Here is a 16,779-nt window from a genome sequence, read left to right as displayed (position 1 = left end):
AAGAAAGGCATGACCATAAAGCTATGACACTGGTTTTTCTTGCGGGAGGGGATTTTAAATTGGCTTTGGAGGCAATTACCAATGGATATGGTGACTGATCCTTCCTTTATCCTCCATGTGTAGTTAAAGATCAATGTGTATAGTTTGTGTAATGGGGGTAGAGAGTAGTGATACCATTGACAGACACAGCTAAAAGGGGGTAAGGTAATGCATTTCATATCCGGAGGTGAGTTGGTGAGTTTGGGGTGGGATATATTGAGTTAAAAGTGACTACAAGTCATACAAGAGGAAGTTGGAAATACAAGGTTGATGGACAGGGTCAGAGGCACAGATTTAGAAACCTTCTGCCAATGAATGAATGTTGAAAGCATGAAAATGGAGAATGTTTTCAAAAGAGAGCATGTAAAGAGAGAGAAGAAAAGAAGGTTGGCATATCCTTGGGGGAACACCCACATTTAGGGGAGAAGTAGAAGATGGGATGATTTTTAAAAAGCAACAGAGGAGAGGTCATTGATATAAGAGAAGGAAGTGACATGGAAGCCAAGGAAAAAGTGAGTTTCACAACTAAAGGCTGGCCTAGTGGATAGAGTGCTGGACCTGGAGTCAAGAAGACTAAGTTCAGGTATGACCTCTCATTTACCAGTGGTGTGACCCTGGGCAAATCACTTAAACTTAGTTTCCTCATCTGAAAAATAGGGACAACATTTTTGCTACCTACCTCATAGAGTTGTTACAGATAAAGAGGTTTGTAACCTTGACTATGCATTAATGAAAGTTATTATTATTAGACTCAACCTGAAAAAATAAGACATATTCATTGTTGTTCAGTTGTTTCAGTCATGTCTGATTCTTCATGACCCTATTTGGGGTTTTCTTGGCAAAGATGCTGGTGATTTGCCGTTTCCTTCTCTGGTTCATTTTATAGATGAGGAAACTGAGACAAACAGGGTTAAGTGATTTGCCCAGGGTCACACAGCTAGAAAGAGTCTGAAGCCAGATTTGAACTCATGAAGATTAGTCTTCCTGACTCCAGGTCTGGTGCTTTCTCCACTGCACCACCTAAATGCCCCCCCCTCATATATTAGAGGCCAGTTAAGTATGTTAAGCAGACTACATATGCGATAGGAGTTCAAAGATGAGAGATATGAGTGTGGGCTGTGGTAGTGGGAGAATTTCCAATAGGAGGGGAGATGTCAGGTGAGCCATGAAGGATGGCTAGGCTTTAGATGAGAACAGGATTGGGACAGAGATTAGACGTCTGATTTCCATTGTATAAGGAACTCCCAGATGGGGAAACTCTTCTCTACCAATTCAAGTCGACACCTTCCCTATGACTTCCAGTCTTGGAGAATTACCCGTGGTCATACAGTCAGGCAATCAGGACATGTCAGGGGTGGGGCTTAAACTCAGGTGACTTCTTGGATACAAGGTCAGCTCTCTATTCACTAAGCCATGGGGCTTCTCATAGTGAAAACTAGCCTTACAACAATTCGGCCAGAGCTTCCTGTGGCTGGCTTCAGGCTGTTGCCTTCTGGGTACTAGCTCATCAAGGTTATTTTGGGATGGATGCTATGCTGAAGTGCAAAAAAAAAAAAAAAAAGTGTGTCAGAATGGCGCCAAGGCTCAGATTAGATCTATGAGTCATCTCTAGCTCACCAAGAGTCACATTATCACCTCCTCTGGGACCCTTCCTGTGGCCAAGAGAAGGGAATATGAGGAATCTTTGGACTCCCCTATTTGCCATCCAGACGCTGGTTCCCCGAGGCCCTTGACCTGCTAACAGGGTTAAATAGTGACAATAGTTTAAAGAGTTCTTCCTCATGGGGATAGCTCCATTTTCGGTTCACAGATCATTGAAGCTCGAAGAGTCCTTTGGGAATGTCTAGAGATGAGCAAACAGAAGCTAAGTGGCAGCCAGATGGTCCGGTCGTTAGAGCATGGGACTTAGAGTCAGGATATACCTGAGTTCAAATCCTTTCTCAAACACTTCCTACCTGTATGATCCTGGGCAGGTCACTTAAATTCTCTGTGCCTCAGTTTGTTCTCTGTAATTTCATAATTTCACAGGAGTAGAAATTGACTTCTGGAGAGGGGATTTGCCCAGGGTCACACAGCTGTTGACTGAGAGCTCAGGCACAAGGATCTGGCTTTTCCCTCTGTAAAATGCTAGCTTTAACCTTATCTTCTCCCTGTTAAGGATTCCCCATTTTATCCAAAGAATCACCCCCCACCTTCCTATTCCTGCCTATTCCTTGGTTGCATTTTGCTCTTTCTGGGTTGACCCCAGCGCAGTTACTTACACTATTCTAATTTCACTCGCCTAACATCTCTTCACTACAGGCTTCCATCATGACAGGGAATGTGCACAGCTTGGGCCTTGATGGCAGCCCTGTGACCTTGGATCCATCGTCAGGGTCAACTGGACGAAGTCCCTGGTGGAAAGGAACCTTCCAGCAGGGGACCCGGGATCCGAGTGAGGGCCACGTGGTCTCCACCAAGACAGCTGAGGAAGGCTTGAAAATGCAGGCAGTCAAGGAGGAGATGCTGGAAATCATGTCACCAACTCCTCTTGAATTATATAAGGTGAATATCTGGTCCTGGTATAGAGTCATCAGGTGCTGGAATAAGAAAGACCTGAGTTTGATCCAACTTCAGACACTTCCTGGCTGTGTGATCCTGGGCAAGTCACTTAACCTCTGTCTGCTTTAGTTACCCCATCTGTAAAAATTGATATAATAATAACACCTGCCTCCCAGGCTTGTTGTGAGAATCAAATGAGATAAATATTTGTGAAGCACTTTGCAAACCTTAAAGTGCTATATAAATGATAGCTGTTATTATTATCATTTTTATGTTATATGTTTTATATATATTATAATTTATTATATTATTATTATATTATATTATGTCAACTACAACCAGGACTTCTATGAAACAGTCTGAAAAGAGTGAAAAAAGAGATAGAGATGGAATGGGATGAGAATTAAGAAATTACTATCACTAAGTAAAACAACCAATGACCCTAAGATAGAAGGGAAGGCTAATCTATTTTATGGCAATCAGGGTCCAAAATAATCTTAGTAGACTAGAACATAGGACCAAGTCTAATAAGATATGATTTAATAGGAATAAATGTAAAGTTCTACACTAGGGGTTCAAAAATCCCTCAATATCCCAAATATGTACTAAAGGAGGTGTCATTAGATAGCAGTTCATCTGAAAAAGACATTGGAATTTTAGTTTACAAATTCCTCATGAGTCAAGAAGAAGGAAAAAAGCATATATTAAGTGATATTATTATCCATATTTTAGTGTCGAGGAAACTGAGTCAGGCAGAGGTTGTGACTTGCCCAGTGTCACACAGGTAGTTTAGTGTCTGTCTTGAGATTTGAACTCAGGTTTTCCTGACTCCAGGGTCAACACTTTATCCACTGTACCACCTACCAGCTTCATAGGGAATCCAACAAAAGTAGTGCGATCTTAGGATGAAATGAGTCATGGTGTTCACATCTAGGGAAGGGATGGTCCTATACTCCAGATTTACTGTATGCTATCCTGGTCAGACCATCTCTGAAGTATTGGTTCCTCTTCTGAGGATAATATTATAGGGAGGAATTGGTAAGTTGGTGAACCACAAGATGAGGGCCTCCAGGGTGAAGAGCCCCCTAAATCATGTCCTGTGAGAATCACCCAAAGAAATTGAGAGAGTTTAGCCCAAGGAGAATACTTAGAGGAAAACCTGATAGGTATCTTTGAGCCTATGGAAAGCAGTGATACGGAGAGGGGCATTAGACCAACTTCTTCTGCTTGGTGCTGGAGGTCAGAATCAGAGTCATCAGGTAGACGTGGCAGAAAGGTAAAAACAGACTTGCTATGATGAAAACCTTCCTAAAATTAGGGAGAGTGGAATGGGCAACTTCAGGGCTTACAGGGGTCCTTGTTTGAATGACCACTTGTTGGCTATGACAGAGAGAGGCTTCTTGTCCAGGGATGAGTTGGGCTTGGTGGCCTCTGCCCATCACTGAGATTCTGTAACTCTGGACACTCCCCGTGTGTTTTTTCCAGTGCTAGAGACAGAGAAGTACAAAGCAGGGTTATTAAACTGAGGGCACCTCCAGCCTGTTTGGAGAAACAGGCCTTGAAACAGAGAACATTAGCACACATTTGTGACAAACAACAAATGACAAATGAGACACAGTAAGTCTCATAGGAGCTCTGAGGATAGTCATAGTGTAATGACAAGAGAAATTGATTTGCAATGAAGAGAAGTGGGTTCTCACACACTACCCAAGCAAGTCACTTAACTTCATGGTCCTCAGTTTCCTTGTCTGTAAAATGAGTAACCTGGACTAGGTGATCCATTGAGATGCACTTTGCAGACCTTAAAGCATGATATAAAGTTATTTTCATCTCTGAGGTCCCTCCCAGGTTTAAATTTCATGGGCTAGCACAGTCAAAGAAGGCTTTCTAGATGAAAAATAGAGCTGAGCCTTAAAGGTTGGGTAGGATTTGGATAGGTAAACAATATTCTCATGGGGATGGGAAACATGGTATGAGTGTAATAGTTTATAAGCCAGAAGAACATGGCACCATTTCTTCTCCTTTCTAGACCCATCCCAGCTACCATGATGTACCTCGCTAGAAGGAAGACCTGCAGTGGTTATACTCAAATGTCCCCTAATGGCGGGGAGGGGGGGGCAAGAAAGAGCCCTGAAGACACTCAGGCTAAATTCCTTACTACTTCCCAAGAGAAGGGTGGGGAGGTCTCCAATTTTGTATCAAGACTAGGGAGAAGGGGCAGCTAGGTGGCGCAGTGGATAAAGCACCGGCCCTGGATTCAGGAGTACCTGAGTTCAAATCCGGCCTCAGACACTTGACACTTACTAGCTGTGTGACCCTGGGCAAGTTACTTAACCCCCATTGCCCCGCAAAAAAAAAAAAAAAAGACTAGGGAGAATGCTGAAGAAAGCAGCAATTGAAAGTGTGGTAGCTGGCCAACATCCTCAAGACAAATGCAACTGTTGGTCTGTTTGTTATTGCAGCAGTTATGCCTGCCTCCCCTATAACTTACCTGGTTAGGGTCACAGGTTCGGGACTGGAAAATGAAAATTAGCGATCGTGTAGGCCAAACCTCTCATTCTATAGAAACTGAGGCCAGAAGAAATAAAGTGACTTGTCCAAGGTCATGTGAATAGCAAAGAACAAGGCTGGGATGCGGATGCAGGTCCCATGATTCTGTATTTGTTGATCTTTCTACAACACCACAGTTAGGCTATACATAGTCAGCAGGTTGTTAAAAGCCATGGAATTCAGGGCAGTGGAGCCCTAAGTGATCCAATGGGATGTGGGTAACTAACACCAACACTGAAGCTTACAAAGCAGGTCTTCCTGAACTTGTGTTAGCCATGACCAGTGTCCTTTAGGTTGGTCAGTTACTACCATACTTAAGGGCCAAGGAAGTTCAGCATCAGGAGTCAAGGAACTGTTGAAAGAGGCAAGTCATTGATCTCTCAGGTCCTCAGTTTCCTTAATTATAACATATAGTTTAACTCTGTGATCCCATGCTGTCAGCTTACCTCTTCTAGAAGCAAGCGTGGACAATGTGAATGACCTAGCCTAGAAGCTTTGAGGAACTTATGGGGGAGGGGAGGTATTGGGAAAAGATCACACTGGAGGGCACTTACATGAACAGAACTACCCCCACTAAAGTGCTTGGGGAGAGAAAAAGTAAGTGACTGATTCATCATAGGCTTTCATGGGTTTGAACACAGATGCTTTTGATCTCTGAGATTGAGGACACTTGAACAGTATAAAAAAGAGAAGTTCCTAGTTCTTCCCTCTCCCTGCTTCCAATAAGATTATTTTATGAGGTCTGAGACCATATACAAAAGAAGATTTAAGAATATCAAAGGGGTTTTTTTTTTTGTTTTTGTTTTGTTTTTTTCATTTCAATTTTATTTATTTATTTATTTATTTAGTAAGGCAATTGGGGTTAAGTGACTTGCCCAGGGTCACACAGCTAGTAAGTGTTAAGTGTCTGAGGCCGGATTTGAACTCAGGTGCTCCTGAATCCAGGGCTGGTGCTCTATCCACTGCACCACCTAGCTGCCCCCAAAGGTTTTTTTTAACTATAAAAAGTACTTAGAGGTTTGTCCCTATATAAAAGGGATTAGGGAGTTGGTCCCCTAAGAAAATGTATACATGCCATCTATTGGAGGAAAGCTGAGCTGCAGAGATCAGCAAAGGAGAGTAAGATCTGAGTGCAAGGAAGCAGGAACAAAAGTAGAAAGTAGTGGTGCAAATAAATAAATAAATAAATAAATGCATAAATAAATAAATGAATGAATGAATAAAGGAAGGAAGGAAGGAAGGAATAAATAGATAGATAAATAAATAAGTAGATGAATGAATAAATAAAAAGAAAGTAGTAGTGCAAAGACCATCACCTGCTAGAAACAGAGAACTACAACAGGGCAATGGATAGAAGCACTTGAGTCCAGCAGCAACTGATTATACCTACCAAGAGTGGGAGAGACCAGCAAAAGGCAAGCTTCCATGCCAGATTCTGAAATTGCTAGATAATCTAGATAGTGAAGGGCAGCTAAGTAGCACAGTACATAGAGTGCTGGACCTGAAGTCAGAAAGACTCACCTTCCTGAGTTCAAATTCTGCCTCAGACACTTACTGGCTGTGTGAACCTGGGAATGTCACTTAACTCTGTTTGCCTTAGTTCCTCATTTGTAAAATATGATTTGGAGAGGCAAATGGCAAACCACTTTAGTATCTTTGCCAAGAAAACCACAAATGGGGTCATGAAGAGCCAAATGTGACTGAAAGGTGACTCAACAACAACTAGAGAGTGATGACAAGCCATAGAAGGAAGAAATCCCCAACATGTAACCAAGGAGGTTTCTGGCATGAGAGTTACATGAACGGCTCATTAGGGGACAATGCTGAAACAGAAAATTCTTATCAGGTATAGATATAAAACTGGGCATTGAAATTGAGACCTGACTGAAGAAAGCAGAGGAAACTTGACTTTATTCTATGGGAAACAGAACCACTGAAAGCTTTTGAACAGGGAAGGGGAAATAATATTCCTTGCATTCAGTCAGATTCAGGATAGAAACCCTAATTGTTTTCCATCTTTCCTTGAAGCATTCCTTGAGGTCTTCCTATTGACTCCTGTGTTGCCGCTCTCACATTCCTTGTAGTTGACTCTTTGGAAGGACCCAGTGAGTGAAGATTTTGGGTTCAGCGTCTCTGATGGCCTGTTGGAGAAGGGTGTCTATGTCAACATGATCCGCCCTGGTGGGCCTGCTGATCACTGTGGCCTCAAACCGTTTGACCGAGTCCTTCAGGTAATTTCCCGGGCTATGGACTCTCAGAGGCCTGGGAGGGAGTAGGTAGCAAAGCATGTATAGAAGAGACCTTCTCTTTCTCCTTCTCTTCCATCTCATTTTCCTTCTCCTCCTCTTTCTCCTCCTTTTATTCCTTTTCTTCCTCCTCCTTCTACCTCTTCTTCCTTCTTTTTTCTTCTCTCTCTCTCTCTCTCTCTCAGGAGATGGTTGTGTCCTTCCTTCAAGCCCTTGTAGATTAGTGAGTCATATTTATTGTCATGCAAAACAGTATGAGATTCAACATGGTGTACAGAAAAGAACAAAGCACATACAAGACAATTTCAAGGAGGGACATCACAACAACATATATCCAGATAATTCAATACAAAATAATAGCTGGGGAAAATAAGGAGAGGCCTTCTGTAGAAGATAACCCTTAAGCTGAGCTCTCGAGGAAGCTAAAAGGGGGAAGGTAAAGCAGGTTAACATTTTAGGCATGGGGGACAGGTTGGTTAAAGTCATGGAAACAGAAAATGAAATTTCAGGCATAGGGAAGAGCAAGGAGGCCAATTTGTTTGGAATGCAGAACCAGTGAGTCAACCAGCACTTATTAAGCACCTACTATGTGTCAGGTACTGTGCTAAGTGCTGGGAATACAAAGAAAGGCAAAAAACAAAAACAAAAATACCCAGTCCCTGATCTCAAGGAGCTCACAGCAGATTAAAGGGGCAAATGATATGTAAACAACTATCTACAAACAAGATAGAAAGAGGATAGATTGGGGATTATCTCAAAGGGAAGGCAACTAAATTAATACTAGAAGAGCCTGGTGAATTAATTTATTTATTAAAATTGCTTCATTGTTATCTTTAAATTCTGGTCTTTCTGGTATTGTAAGGAGTATATAGAAACTCTTGACAAATCCTAACACACACAACAAATGTAACGAATGACTTTTATTGACTAGAAAATATTCCTAAGTTTTCCCATTGACCATGTGCAGTATGGTGTGCTCGGTAACCCAGACTCTTTTTTTTTTTTTTTGATTAGACACTCTTTTAGGGCCTTGCTCAACCTTCTATGGTCTTCAGGAAAGAGTTGCCCTACATGACCAACCCTGGGAGAAAACCATGTTGTAGCTATTCATTCACCCTCTCCAAATAGTTCCCAGTGAAGAACACCCCAGATCCAAAGATCTGGGGTCAGTGTTTGCTCCCCTTGGCCACTAGAATTGAGTTGTGTGGCATTCGAGATGTCAGTCCCCTAGATTGTGGATTGTTGTTGTTCAGTCATTTCAGTTGTGTCCAACTCTTCATGATCCCACTTGGAGTTTTCTTGGAAGAGATACTAGAGTGGTTTGTCATTTCCTTTTCCAGCTCATTTTCCATATGAGGAGACTGAGGCAAAAAAGTTAAGTGACTTGCCCAGGGTCACACAATTAGTAAGCGCTGAGGCCAGATTTGCCATTACAAAGATGAGTCTTCCTGACTCATTCCACTCCCATGAGGAACTGCTAGCTCTCTTGTAGCTGAAAGTATGACATGTAGAAGAACTAGACTTGTTTTGCTTGACCCCACAGGGACAGAACCAGGAGTGTTGGAGGGAAATTGAAGAGGAATAGGTTTCAATGCAATATAACAAAAACTTTCCTAAAGAACAGACCAAAAGTGTAAAATATCAGGAACTGTATCAGGAGGTAATAAGTTCCCTGGATGAGGAGCTGGATGAGAAAATATCAAGGATGTTGTCATGGGAATTCCTGTTTAGATTCATCCTGGGCCAGATGGCTTCCCAGGTCCCCTTCCAAACCTGAGATTATGTGATTATGGGATACTTTACAAATAACAGAAATGCATAGGAAAGAACAGAAGAAAAGCCAGAAGAGAAAAAAAATCTACAAGCAAGCAGAACAGCTTTGAGAGTTACATGTCAAGTTTATTATATTTATATTTAAAAAGAAAAGCAAGCTGTATCTAACAGAGATCTGCAGTTTCACATACAATCAATCCTCTTTTTCTGTTCTAATTGGTTTTCTGGAAATGTGTTTCAACTGTTGTTAAGTTCAGAATCAAAATATAGAAAAAGAAAAAAAAAAGAAAAATAGGCATGACAGGACACCTTCTCATTAACAAACCCTATATAGCAGTTATGCTATTATCCCCATTTTCTAGATGGGGAAATGGAGGCCCAGAGAGGTCATGGAGTCATAGATTCAGAGTCAGAAGGGATTTTTTTTTTTTTGGTGAGGCTATTGGGGTTAAGTGACTTGCCCAGGGTCACACAGCTAGTAAGTGTTAAGTGCCTGAGGCCGGATTTGAGCTCAGGTACTTCTGACTCCAGGGCCGGTGCTCTATCCACTGCACCACCTAGCTGCTCCGTCAGAAGGGATTTTAAAGGTCACCCACCCCAACCTGCTCATTTAACAAAAGGAGAAACTGAGACCCAGAAAGACAGTACATTGGATACACTGAGCCTGGAGTCAGGAAGACTAGAATTCAAATCCAGCCTCAGACTTCCTTAATACTATTTGCCTTAGTTTCCCCAACTTACAAAATAAGGATAATAATAGCACCCACTTCCCAGGATGGTTGTAAGGATTAAATGAGATCATATTTGCAAAACACTTAGCATAATGGTTGGCTTGCTCCCTTGCCCCCTAATAAGTGATTTGCCCAGGATCATCCAAACAATAAAGCATCCGAGGAGTGTTTTGGGCCCAGCTCAGAAGCCCACCAAGAAAAGTAAAATGAGGGCTATCTTCCACTCTTCCTCTCTGCTCTCCATTTTCTGACAAAGAAATCTAATGCATGGGTTTCCTGCTTAGTAAGCCAGGCCAACCAAGCTCTGGTTCTTCCTTGTTGGCTTTTGAAGAGATGGAAATTCAATCATTAATCACCTCAGGCAGGCTGCCGACCTGACAGACAGATCAATGCTGGCAGGGAGGGCCTCCCTTCTTGCCACCTTCATTTGGAATCCCAGGGAAAGCCGGTGGAGCTTGTACAAAAAAAGTGGGGGAAGAATCCAGAAGGGAGAGAATCAGGTGAATGCTCTGCCTTCCTGCCTCATGGTGTCATCAACTTCCAAAAGTTCTATAAAGAAATGCCACCAGATAGGGAAAGTATGAAAGCACCCTGTGTCCCAGACCCAGATGCTGGTGGGATGATCTCTTTTAATGTGACCGTATGTCAGGAGAGGCTGCCCACCCCATCTTCTTCACCATTCAGGCCTAATGGAGAACCAATGTATGGAATAGAAAGAGAATTAGAGTTGGGCTCCAGAGGCCTAGATTTAAATCCCACCACTGAGCCTTACTCATCATGCGACTGGGAGCAGGTCACTGCCCTTATCTGAACCTCAATTTTCTTATCTGTAAAATAGTATTAATAATAGACTGCTACCTCACCAGATTGTTTTGAGGAAAGCACTTTATAAAATGTGCTTTTTAAACAGAATAAAGCCAAATGCTGTGGAATTGGAGTGACCAATCATGACCTTAGAAGAAAAGATGAAGAAATTCCCTCCTTTTATCATAGAGGTGGGAACCTATGGGTAAAAACATTGTATACTCTATCATACCCAGTCAATATGTTGATTGTTTTGCTTCACTTTTTATTGTTCTTACAAAGGAAGGTTGGAGTGATGGGGGGAGGAGGAAAGGAGTATATCTAGAAATGACTATAAACATGTAATTTTAAAAACAGAAAGCATTCATATGACTTTTGGGGAAACGTGCCCTTGTAAGCAGCTCTGGCCTTACTTTGTAAGAAGCAGGTACTCTTTCTGCCTGGTGCCATTTGCTGGGGGAGCTTTGCTCCCCACCCAAAGCCTGGCTTGAGACTGGTTACATTCATTTGTCTTTCCTTCCTCTTTTCCTTTTTAGGTAAATCACATCCGAACTCGAGATTTTGACTGCTGCCTGACTGTGCCGCTCATCTCCGAGGCTGGAGACAAGCTGGACCTAGTGATAAGCCGGAACCCCCTGGCAGTTTCCAACATCACTCAGCAGGAGGAGAACAGGGTGATGCCCAGCCCCGCCTCTGTGGGCCTGGAGATGAGGGACAGCACCCGGATGCTCTGAGACCTGACACTGGACCTGAGAATCTCCCCTGTGGCAGAGACACTGGAGATCTCCAACATGCCTGTGCCTCTGTGGCTAGAGAAGGCAGGGTCAAGGTTCTGAATGAGGTCAGACCACCCAGAACGGCTCCTTCTGGCCCCTCAGCCTCACCTTGGGTCCCTGGGCCGCTGAGGTGAGGACCTATGCCCTCCATCCATCTTTCCTGCCTGCATCCAGGCCGCGTCAAGTTGAGGCTGTCCTTTTCCCCCTCTGCTCCCATCTCAGAGGGTCTGCACACTCTCCAAATGTGTATTTGCACTCATACACACACACGGTGCTATAGCCCTTAGACAGCATTTGTGTGAAGACCTTACCCATCATCTCTTGTCATTTCCAAGGTAGCATCACATCGTCCTCCTTCCTCTCCCTCCCTCCACATCAACAGCCACTTAGGCACATTCATCAAATGTGGCCTGACATGAACCCCTATTCCCATCCTTATTCTCTATTCCTGGGGCCTGTCTTTTTGGCAGGAATGGCTGCTCTATTTGCAGAGGTATCGTGTCGGGGTCTTCAGGTCATATAGCCATAGGTTATTAAAGCTGAAAGGGACTTTCAAACAGAATTTCAGAGCTGGGAAGCACCTTAGTTGGTAAAATGTCAGAGCTGATAGTGGCCTTAGTATAAAGAATGTCAGAGTTGGAAGGAACCTACAGCTCATCCGATCTAATTCTTTTTATTTTCTAGGGGAGGAAATGAGTCCCAGAAAAGGGAAATTATTTGCCCATCCTCACACAGCTAGTAAATAAATGTCAGAGCTTAGATTCCAACTTTCAAGTCCAGAGATCTCTCCACCATACAGTATTGTCAGAGTTCTGGTTACCTGCAGGTGCCAGTTTGTGCATCTCTGTTCCTTTCTTTAAGCAGAGTTGAGCAGGGCACAGGAGGAGAAAATGAAGAAAGCTGTCAGATCTGGCTACATCTAACTCTGGGATTGTATCCATAGACATGAGACATATTCCAACTGGCCTGAGATGTTCAGTGTGGTGTCGTTTCATTCCATGTAATATCTCTAGGATAAGATAGAGAAAGATACCTGACAGCCAATGAGTATGAAAATTCTTGTCTCTCTCGATGAGAGGATTCATCTAGGCCTAACACGAGATGCCTGGACACTTGACAAATCAGTTTGGTCTTAAACACACCAGAGTGAAGGGCAGGGGGTGAACAGAAGAGGATATTTGGGGTCTCTGGTGTCAGCTCTCAGCCCCATTCAGCAACCACAGATGAAAACTATTCCACAGAAGGATCATTTGATGGAACTTAGAATGTGTAGCCTGTTAGAAGAGAAGGTTGGGGGTGAGGATGAGGCAGAGATGATGGCCAAAGGGCTAGCAAATGGAAGAGGCAATAGATTTCTGCTTGGCCAGAGTTAATTTCAATAAAAAAGAAAAAACCTTCCAATAATTAGAGGTGTCAAAAAGTGTAATAGACTGCTTTAGGACTGGGGATCTCCATCAATGAGAGCCTTCACTCAGAGGCTGGATAAGATAGGCAGATTGTAAGGGGCCTTTCTATAGAGGGAAAACTTGGGCTAGATGACCACTGAGGACTCTTCCAACTCTGAGATCCTGTTCAGGAGTGAAAGGAAAGGAGTAAAGGGAAGGGATGGAGTTCTTGGAGTTGACAGTGACCTTCCATCACCCCCAGATTCTGGAGAAAAGGTTAGAGATTGAGGAGCTTTGAGTCCAAGGTCCCTGACCTCAGCCCTGTTCCAAACATTCTTCAGAGGCCAAACTAAGGCCCCCACAAATTCCAAAAACATGGTTTGGGTGCCCCTAGGTTTCCAAGAGACATTGACAAACTGACACAGGAAATTGTCCAGGGTGGAAGAGGGTGTAGAAACTACAGCAAAAGACCAATTAAGGGAACTGAGGAAGAGAAAACTTGGGGGACGGGGAGGGAGTAAGGTAAGAATGGGGCACAATGGCTATGCTCAAAATATCTGAAGTGCCATTATATGAAAAAGGGATTCAACCTACACTGTTTAGCTCCAAAAGATAGACCCAGGACCAATGTGTGAAAGTTACAGAGAGGCAAAATTCCATTCAAAGTAAAGAACTTCCTAATAATCTGAGCTATTCAAGAAAGAAAGGTCCTTGACTCAACTCAGCAAAGATTTTACTTGTTGCATCTAAAAGTTTCCAGTAGTGGGAATATTCAACAGAGACTGGATGACCATTGATCTGTCAGGGATGTAGGAGAAGTTAAAAAAAAAACCAGTAGAAACCCCCTGGTGGGGATTTTAACTAGGTGACTTCTGTGGTCTCTTCTATTGGGCTTTCAGAGCCTAGGAGTGGTTCTGTGTTTCTGTAGTTTGAATTCAATGAAAAGCATGAGGTTGGGGATCTAAGTCCCCTAGGATAGGTGACCTTTACTGAAAGAGAGTCACCTATGGTGGCTCGTGGCATGCCTCAGCCACTTTCCCCCCATCAAAGTTCCAGTGCCACCTTTGGGAAGCCATGTAATAGGTGAGACCCAAGTGGTCTCCAAGTGTCTCTAAGGGGGACAGACTAAGAGTCTCCACTGTTAGAACCTAAGCCTAAGATCCCTATTTTGCCTACTAGATACTAGGAATACAAAGACAAAAAAAATGCAAAGGTCCCCGTCCCCAAGGAGTTTACAATCTACAATATACTTCTCCTGGAAGGTGGCATTATCCCCAAGCTCAGGTGCTAAGGTTAATCATGGTTAATTCAGGGGAGCCTGACAACTTTTCTGGAAGGGCTTGATCAGCTCAAGATAAGGATGGAGAAGCTTCTTTTAAATTTGAGGGTCACTGGAGAAGTAGGGGTTGGATTGGGCAGGGAGTCAGTCAAGTGCCATATAAGAAAAAAGAAAATTTATTGTTTTTTGAGAGATAAATGTTCTATGTTCCATGTTGTAAATGAAGGTGATTTTTTTCTTCACTTGGGCCATAAACTCTAATCAATAAATATTTTAAATTTACCTCAGTCCTACATTATGGCCAATAAAGGAAGGAAAAGAAGGAGGAAGAAGAACTGAGAAAGAGAAAGAAGATGGGGGGTGAGAAGACAAAAGGCAAATGGGTAATGAGAGACTGATATTTACAATGGACCTGAGACCCCCAAATCAAACTCATTTACTAATACTGGTAGGGTTTTTGAGGGGGGGCAAATATCTTCCCTATTCCTCCAGATTAGAGGTTCCCCAACTCTGCTATAAATGAACAAATCTCCAGGAGAGAAAGACCTCCCGCCCTCCTTGTCCTAGCTCCTTGACTTTCTTATTCAAGCTACTGCCCCACCTTTTCCTCCTGTCCTCTATCCATTTCTCCCTCCTACCCTCCTTCTCCTCTTTCTGCCCTATCTTTCTCTCTTCCTCTTCCCTTCTGTCCCTCACATCACCCCTCTTTTTCTCCTTCCCTATCTTACTTTTCTCCTTCCCTCCTGCCCTTTTATTGGTCCTTTTTTCTTCCCTCCCTCCCTTCTTTCTGCCCTCCCCTTTCTCTTCCTTCCTCAAGAAGTACTGAGTGCCTAAGATGTGCCCAGCCTAGGGTGAGCCACTGTGAGAGGAACAATAGAAGTCTTGGTCCTGCTTCCAATCATTTCATCCCCAGTAGGCAATGCCCAAGACATCAAATCTCCATTTTTCTTCCCCTCTTCCTCTCATTTCTCCCTCATGCCTTCCCCAGCCCCTGGATCCCATTCTTTTTCCCTTTATCTTTCTGGGTTGATTCTTCATACCTCTCTCTATATTTCTTTTCTCCATTCCCACCATCTTTGTCCCCTCCCAGGTTACACTCTCTGAAGACTGGACATGAGGGGTGGGAAGGGGACTGAGCTGCTCTGTCTGACTTTGCTTGTCATTTATACCACTGGGTAGCCTCAGAAAGGCACTGCCAAAAAACAGACCTCACCAGCCAGGGCCAGAGGTGGGCCTGATAGAACTGAGTCCTTTCCAGCATCCCCACAACAGATCCCCTCAGATCTTTGCCAGACTTGGGGTCCTTACAATCCATTATGGGTACTGGACCTCTCCCTTCTGTCCTTAACTGGCTGAACTCACCCCTGGTTCTGGGTGATTGGCGGCCCCATTGACCCTTCTGATCCTTTCCTCCTAAACCCCCAGGAGCCTCTCGGTCTCCCTCCTCACTGCCATCACAACCCTCTCATTGAAGGTCTGGATGTTCACATGACCATCTATTCTTTCATTTCTGTGATTTGCCTAAACCAAGAACTAACTACAGCTAAAGCCAGGAAGCTCCCCCACCCCATAAAGTCAGGGGCACAATCAGCCCTGGGATTTCCCTGAATTTGCCAAACAAATGACCACCACCCTCATTCCCTGGTCTAATTTGAATAGCACTTTATTTTGGTTGAGGCTGGAGGTTTGGTGGCTGCTTTGTTTATTTGGGTTCCTTTGTAACTTTCCAGTGGGGCTTGTCTTAGAAGGGGAAGGGATTCATTCTTCCCTAGTAGGTGTTTCCTTTCCTTTACCTTTCTGATCCATCGGAAGATGCCTGTGTGTTTGCATTGGTTCCCAATGTCTCCAACTTTCAGGCTTTGGAAACTAAAATTGAGGCCCAAGAGAGCCTTGAACCGGGAATCAGGAGACCAAAACTCCAGTCCTAAATCTGCCACTGACTTGCTGTGTGACCTCACACAAATCACTTCCCCTTTCTAGGCTCCGGTTTCTACATCTGTAAAATGAAGGGTTGTCCTAAGTGATCCAGATGTAGTCTTTTATATGAGTATGGAATTTCAACCTGGAACAACCTGGGCTCCCGCATCCATTTTGATGCTCCCTTGAAGTGAGGGAGGAATTGGAAGGTGGAGCCCATCCTTGGGCATAGGGGGAGGGGGGTGTGGTCATCTGCCATCCCATCCAGCTAACTGTAGCTGCCGCCATTTTTCTCTGATGTATGCAATCCACCATCCCCAATCAGTTGCCCTTAGGTTTGCCTGGAATGTCCTGGGCAGCCCTGACCCCACTTGGCCAGAGGCTTTTTATATGCAATATTCATGGCAGTAGACAGTTCACTGTGGCTTCTGGTTGGGGTCTTAAGTGAAGACTTTTAATGAAAGGCTTTAAAGACAAACAAAACCCGGTCCTCCTTCTCCCTTCCTATGCATTTTGAATAAGGTCCCAATGAAATGCAGTGACTCAAATGTGTATTTTTATCCATAGAAGAGTAGAGGGTATTCCTTGTAAAGTATTTTTCTATGTTGGGTTTTCTTACAGCGCTCCGAAAGCACAAACTTTAAAGGGACGGGGTACTGAGGCAATTTTAGCTCTGTTTTGAACCAGTTTGTAAATCTCTGAAATGCAAGGGGACTGCCATGACTTTGGAGTTTGGGG

General features: G+C 43.6%; 1 protein-coding gene across 1 annotated transcript in view; it reads left to right on the top strand.

The window, feature by feature from the left end:
• Nucleotides 1-15,477, top strand: part of GRIP2 (glutamate receptor interacting protein 2) — a 409,705-nt gene extending 394,228 nt beyond the window's left edge. The window contains exons 22-24 of the mRNA XM_043977635.1: nucleotides 2,341-2,583; nucleotides 7,215-7,361; nucleotides 11,221-15,477. Coding sequence (XP_043833570.1) covers nucleotides 2,341-2,583; nucleotides 7,215-7,361; nucleotides 11,221-11,418 — 588 coding nt within the window. The 3' untranslated portion in view covers nucleotides 11,419-15,477. The remainder of the gene's footprint in view (nucleotides 1-2,340; nucleotides 2,584-7,214; nucleotides 7,362-11,220) is intronic.
• Nucleotides 15,478-16,779: the final 1,302 nt, after the last annotated feature.

This window comes from Dromiciops gliroides, chromosome 1 (genome assembly GCF_019393635.1).
Source record: "Dromiciops gliroides isolate mDroGli1 chromosome 1, mDroGli1.pri, whole genome shotgun sequence".
Lineage (NCBI taxonomy): Eukaryota > Metazoa > Chordata > Mammalia > Microbiotheria > Microbiotheriidae > Dromiciops > Dromiciops gliroides.
Note: the sequence above shows the minus strand (reverse complement) of the source record. Positions and strands in the feature narration are given on the sequence as shown.